The 6,705-nt window shown below is 34.1% G+C and overlaps 1 protein-coding gene across 1 annotated transcript; it reads right to left on the minus strand.

The window, feature by feature from the left end:
* Positions 1 to 1,027: 1,027 nt before the first annotated feature.
* Positions 1,028 to 5,656, minus strand: LOC111367089 (PLASMODESMATA CALLOSE-BINDING PROTEIN 2-like). Its single transcript, XM_022987799.1, has 4 exons — positions 5,435 to 5,656; positions 4,800 to 5,039; positions 4,437 to 4,470; positions 1,028 to 1,488 (listed from the first exon to the last, which is right to left on the minus strand). Exons 1-4 carry the CDS (start codon positions 5,490 to 5,492, stop codon positions 1,254 to 1,256), a joined length of 567 nt encoding a protein of 188 aa, XP_022843567.1. The 5' UTR covers positions 5,493 to 5,656; the 3' UTR covers positions 1,028 to 1,253.
* Positions 5,657 to 6,705: the final 1,049 nt, after the last annotated feature.

A 6,705-nucleotide genomic window follows, 5' to 3' on the forward strand; every position in this document is an offset into this window, starting at 1 on the left:
GTGTACAATAGTATGAGCTGTAAGGCACATATAGGGTAAGACATGGCATTTGCAACATATCATGCCTCACAGTTTGCTGATACATCATAATTTGCTCTCCGAGTATGTAGTTTGTCCGAGCTCTTAAGTACTATTAGGTTAGCATGAGCTCTTAGATGACGTGACGGATGATGCTACAATGGGATCGACTGTCGATAATGGGTTTGCCAAGATTGTTGAAGTTACACTTATTTCTATAAATAAGAGAATGACTTATTGATTTAGATTTAAATGAGTTTCTTGAGAATTTTGTTAACGGGATTATTTATTCTTGTACGGTTATAGCTTTCCATATGCTGAGATCTGTTACAATTTCTAGTTTGACATCAAATTATCTTATCATCCGTTTGAGTGCAAAGATGAAATTCAATTGAATTGAAAATGAATTCTAGGGAATTGAATTGTCTATAAATTATTTTTCTGAAAATTGTAAATTATTGTATTTAATTGATATAATTTTTAACGTGAAAAATGTTGAAATAAAAGTGTTTTTTATATTCGTTTGACTTTCTTTTACATGTAAATTGTCAATTAAAAAGATAAAATTTACTGATATTGGATATGAAATTTGTTTTCATTGTCAACAAAAATAATTAAGAAAATTCAAAGAAATCATCTATCTTTTAGTATTCATTTGACTTTATTTTACATGAAAATTGTCAATAAAAGGAAAAAAATTTTTACAATAATTCTTAGAATTTATTTCCATTGCCAAAATAATAATAATAATAAATAAATAAATCGCTACAGTAATCAAGAATTCCAATTTTCACCATTTTGGTAAGAATTCCAATTCCATGATTTCATGAAAAATGTTGACGTGATAGGTAAGTGAGAATTTTAATTCCATGGAAAATTTTGGACAACCAAACAACCAAAAGTTGGAAAATCCATTTTCCATGGAAAAAGTGGAACAATCAAACACTACCTTAGTGAAAAAAATGATGGAGAAAGGAATTGTAAGATTATATGGGGGCTGCGACTGAGATTTGTTAGTGAAAACCCCATGGGATTAAATTAACAGAACTTCAGTTATTATAATGCATATGTGGACTAGTAGACAAACTAGATTGCAAACCATAAGTACATAAAAAAACAAAATTAAGATTATCTTAAAATATAGAATCACATGCATATTCATTTCTGCACATCGTCACTTTTCTGATATGGATCTTGAATAGCCTGCACCTCCCATGAAGAAACATTCCTCTTTCTTAAGCCCACCAGTAAACAAGTACCGAGAACACGAGGATAATGGAGGGTAAGAGGATGTTTTTTGGTAGTAATATCCCAGCATCACTCATGTCAGTGTTCATGCCTGAGGGGCCTAAGCCGTTGCTACTGCCACCTAGTATGCCAGTGGAAGGAGTTGTCACAACAGGTGAACCACCACTGGGCAGGCTGGTGGAAGGTGTATTGGTTGTGGTTGATACCGGCCTGGTGGCGCCGCTGAAACAAGTAAATGACAAGAGTTACTTGAAAGATTCAGACCAAAACATAGGAAAGTTATGACAGATTAAGGTGAATGATTCTGGGAAAGTAGTTACGCACGTTGATAATCAAATGATTAGATACTTATGATATTTCAACACAGGCCAGGAAACAGAATTATTTGCATATTTCCTCTCTAGCCTTTCCACCGGTGTTCAACTACTAAACTAGACATCAACAGCCTTTTGGGATATCATAAAACAAACTAATTCTCCTTTGCAATAAATTTCAAGTCGACCCATGAAATCTTTTGATGCCACTCTATACGACTTAGCCTATATAATGCGACTGTAGAATTGATTTTGTCCATAGCCCCAATATAAGTCTCTTATTTGCACTAGGTTCTGGTTAAACGAGAACTCAGGCCGTACCAGCTGTTTTGGGGCTGACAGACAAATTTTATAGGCCCGACATGCATACGAGTTCTGGGCATGGACTGGCTCCTCACGTACAGCCAGCCAGCCAGCCAGCCATGCCTACAGTCTTCTTATAAAAGTCTCTACATCTGTGTCTCTTCTACATATAATAGGCTGCCTCATGCTGCCCCGGTCCGGTCATGGCCTTGGCCAGGACACATTTGAACACCTTTAGATATGGTTAGTTAGGATGGAGAGGGAAAAGAAATGATAAAACAACGTATGGGATTTTAAAATAGAAAAATGTAAGACGGCACAAATCTCAAGGGATCTGGCATCAAAAGGATTTGAAATGGGCTTCTCAAAAATTACACCCATTAATTCCAGTGCCTGCAAGATTGATTTGATTCCTTCAATATGGACACAAGGACAGGTCAGTTGTCAGGGGCCATTATTTTTGAAATAGCCACCATTACTTTTTGACCTAAAAATCCTTTGAACAGCAAAAGAGTAAAGGGATAAACAAAGTTGGGTCCATCTATCCTTTTGACAAAGTGGCACAGGAAAAACCAAACTATTTACCATCTACAGGCAGTAAAAATGTAATAAAGAACCAAATGGAAGCCTTGGATTCTTCTATTGCTAATTATTGCCCTATCGTTTCAAGTTGGTAGTGCAATTATACAGCCAATAAATGGACCAACGGAGTCAAAGGACACCATCATAAATAACATGAACAAAGCAAGCGGATAGAATTAAAAAACTGAAATAAAGAGAGTAGGGACTCTTGATTCTGCCAATAGACTTGAGCATGTCTCAGTGACTAACACATTTAAAATAAGTCACACATTTAGCACGAGCCACCCAAACATGCTCTTAGTTCTTTAAGTGCTATAGCTTTGGGAGCGATGGAATATGGATAATAATTTAGTAATGCAAAGCGAGTCCTAAAGCTTTGCCAAACATTATTTTAGGCCAAAAAAGACTCTGTAGAATGACAGTGTAGGAGCCCATAGGCTCGATACGTAGAATGACTGTAAAAAACGGGTGTGTCAAGCCAACTCGAAACTGGGTTGTACAAACTTGATTCGTTTACAATCTAGTCAAAGGATTGAATGAGTGCCCTTAACATTCATCAATAAAATGCTGATGCATTTCCCAAATATGTTACTAAAATGATAAAGGCAAAGGAATATGATAGCAAATCAAAAGGATGAGACTGCAATGCTTGACAAAGTTAGCCACATCAAGAATAGGTTTGCTTTATCGATTCTCATCCCATTACAGACAAAATATGAACGATTAAAGATCTTTTCGAAACGGAATCTAATATTCGACACCAATACATAATGAAATAGCTTCAATCCCCAAACAAAGTGTTGATCCGTTGAAAATTATACACAACTAAATCCACAAAGTGCATGTCTAGCACGTAGTAGTACCGAACATTGATCACGTTGACAATACTAAAATAGAACAATTTAAAGTTGGCACTTAAGCAATGTCCACTCACTGTAGGGAGCAATTAGCACCTACTTGATATTAGTACAACGATAAATTTGGAGTTTATGCGATGTAAAGTTTTGATAGAAAATTTTAGTAAAAAATATTAATAAATGAAGCATTTCTTGGCATCCCATTTTTCTTGCAACAAGTACATCTTCTGAAAAAATAAAAATGAAAATTACTTTTCCTATTAAAAAGGTAGATTTGAAATGGAGATCTGAGTGGGGCCATCTTGCAGCAGAACTCGAGTAAAGTTGTGTTTTTTAAATCCACAAGAGCCAAGACAACATAAGGCTCTCTTAACCATACAAAAAACAGCAAATTAATGCGTGGCTCTCATGAAATGACAACATCGTGTTTCTTAGCTCCCGTTTGAATCACATTATTGCAAAAATAAAAATAAAAAATATAATCGTTGTGGATCTCACACAAAAGATAAAAAGTTAAATATGATGACTTAATGTGATGGATAACGATCATATTTTTCGTTTTAATGAAAAAATAATAGGGTTCAAACAAATGAAGCATTTCTTGGCATCCCATTTTTCTTGCAACAAGTACATCTTCTGAAAAAATAAAAATAAAAATGAAAATTACTTTTCCTATTAAAAAAGGTCGATTTGAAATGGAGATTGGAGTGGGGCCATCTTGCACCAGAACTCGAGTAAAGTTGTATTTTTTAAATCCACAAGAGCCAAGACAACATAAGGATCTCTTAACCATACAAAAAACAGCAAATTAATGCGTGGCTCTCATGAAATGACAACGTAGTATTTCTTAACCCCTGTTTGAGTCGCATTATTGTAAAAACAAAAATGAAAAATATAATTATTATGAATCTCACATAAAAAATAAAAAGTCAAATATGATGATTTGATGTGATGAATAACGATTATATTTTTTATTTTAAAGAGAAAATATTGGGACTCAAACTGAGCCTTAATATGATCTTTTTAATTAATTAAATTCTTGGATTTTTTTATCAAGATAATATAGACATATATGATATATATCACGTACTAGTAACTCTATTGTAAATCATACCTTGCACTTGCAGGGTAAGAACAGCCAGATGAGCCTGTAAATCAACCCAAAGAAGAGACAGTGAATAGTAGTAAAACTTTCTATGGTTAAAGACACTCCCAAGTCACAAAATTTACAGCCAAATTTCACTTTAATCACCTAATCTTCATTTTTTGTCTCTTCATCCATCTCCAGTAAATTGAATGTGGCAGACAACAATGATTCTAACCCTACTGTACTCGGTGGCAATAAAACTTTAGCACACATTCTCACAAACGCGGTGATCAGTACAATAAACGAGATTTTAGCTCTTGTTTTCTTTTAATATTCTGCACTATGAAGTCCATCTTAACAAACATGCCATTCCGGTCTGTAGAGACTTACTGGGATCAGATGTGACTGTGTAGGCAGTGCCTGAAAAATCACAGGCTGTTGGGGTTTGGCCTTTCTTTTGGAAATAACTGTTGACAGCATAGTTGCAGTGAGCCCTCACAGTATTTGGGTTAAAACAAGGTCCATTTTGGTGGGTGGGGTTGCAATCAGCCCCTGCACCACATGCATAATCCAGTGTTTTTTGCAAGGCTTGATCACTCAGTCCCTCCTTGCAAATGCACCAAGTTGCACCTACCAAAATACCACAATAAATGAGAAGAAATTTAAACAATAAGGGCATGTGTTGGCTAAGCTTTTTTCTTACTTCTTGAAGATACAATGCGAGGATCCTACAACCCAAAAAAGTTAAAATAAAAGAGAAGATAATGAAAAGATCCATTTGCATTCACATCCACCCATGTGCAGGAAAATTTAAGAAATAAATTAGAGGATAATCAAGAATGCTTTGCAGTAACGCATTTTGTTTGGCGTGGTATTATGGAATTTTTTCAGAAACTAGTTTAGTAAACGCAAAAGAACATCTTATGAATTTATTTATTTTTTCTCTAAATGCATTATATTTTATGCATATTTAAGCCTTAGAAAATAGTAAAAAAGGACAGAAATTGTAGTTGTAAAATGCTTACTTGAATGAGCAGCCATGGCTAAAATGAGAACCAGAACCAGAACCAAAAATCTAGCCATGAGAAAAGGGATTACACACAATGTTGAGAAAGAAAATGCTGAGAAATAGAGGATTGTAAGGAAATAGAAGACGAGATGAGTGAGAGAGTAACTGTGTGTTCTGTGTGTCAATGTGAGAGAGAGATATAAAAGGGTGAGGGTGAGATACAAAAGGGTGAGAGAGAGATATATAAGGGTGTATTGAATATGGTGAATGCTAGTGGGGATGCAGGTGGCCCAGGCTGGTATACACTGCCGGCTTGCTACGTTGTGCTTGTTGTTATTTGAATTTAGAGCTTTATTTATCCAAAAAAAAAATGTACGATAAGGGTAAAATCGTCTTTATAAATTTGTTAGGCAACCGGAACTCAAGTGCTACAAAAATAGAATGTTGACGGTAGGACTGTAAGCAAAAATCGCAAAATTTAAAAATCGAATTGAAATCGCATCTTAGAAATCGTGGGTTTGGTGCCATGTGGACCAGGTCAACGAAATGGTTTTGACCCAAACCAAATCGGTCAAAATGGTTTGGTTTAGGTTTGAAAATTTTAATTGCGGTTTAAAATCAAACCGGACTGGCGAAAAAATACATAAAAATAAAAAAATGAAATTTTTTGAAAATTCATCCAAATATGTAAAATTCAATAGTTTTGTCATTTGTTAATATTTTTGTCAATTCCTAATTTTCTAATATTGATATATTATTATTATTATTATTCAATAATCCTAATATATATTTAATAATTTTAAGACTAACATAATCTATCAAAAGTCTTTTTCCTTTTCAAAATTTAGATGAATTTCAGTCGACACCCAACACAGTTTTGAGCCACCGGCACCACACACTTCTTTTCAGATTTTTCACGCATTTTCAAAGTTGAATTGAAGTCCATTATACCAAATCGGAGACAAAGAGATTCTAGACTTTCGGTGATAATATTTGCTTCAAATAAAGTTTCAGATCAATAATTTTTTGGAGCAAACTAAGGTAAGAATCTGAAATTAAATGTGTTTCGTAACATCATACAAACGTAAACTTGTGTAATTGTTATGTTTAGATATTATAAACAATTGCTTTATTATTGTAGTTGGTTATTCTCTTTGTTTAATCAATATATTTTTTTCAGATATGATGATCATAAAGTCTTGTTGGATATCATTATGTTTTTTGAACCTTATATCTAGTTTAATAGATTTGTATTGTAACGTTATTGTATCGTCATTAGCCTAAAAA

Source organism: Olea europaea, chromosome 18 (genome assembly GCF_002742605.1).
Source record: "Olea europaea var. sylvestris chromosome 18, O_europaea_v1, whole genome shotgun sequence".
Classification (NCBI taxonomy): Eukaryota; Viridiplantae; Streptophyta; class Magnoliopsida; order Lamiales; family Oleaceae; genus Olea; species Olea europaea.

Bases quoted from the DNA above. Each gene is read 5' to 3' on its own strand.
- LOC111367089 (XM_022987799.1), bottom strand. From the start codon at position 5,492: ATGGCTAGATTTTTGGTTCTGGTTCTGGTTCTCATTTTAGCCATGGCT. The intron at 5,040-5,434 runs GTAAGCATTTTA...GTATTTTGGTAG, and splicing joins AGCCATGGCTGCTCATTCAA to GTGCAACTTGGTGCATTTGC. The intron at 4,471-4,799 runs GTAAGTCTCTAC...GTTGATTTACAG, and splicing joins CACAGTCACATCTGATCCCA to GCTCATCTGGCTGTTCTTAC.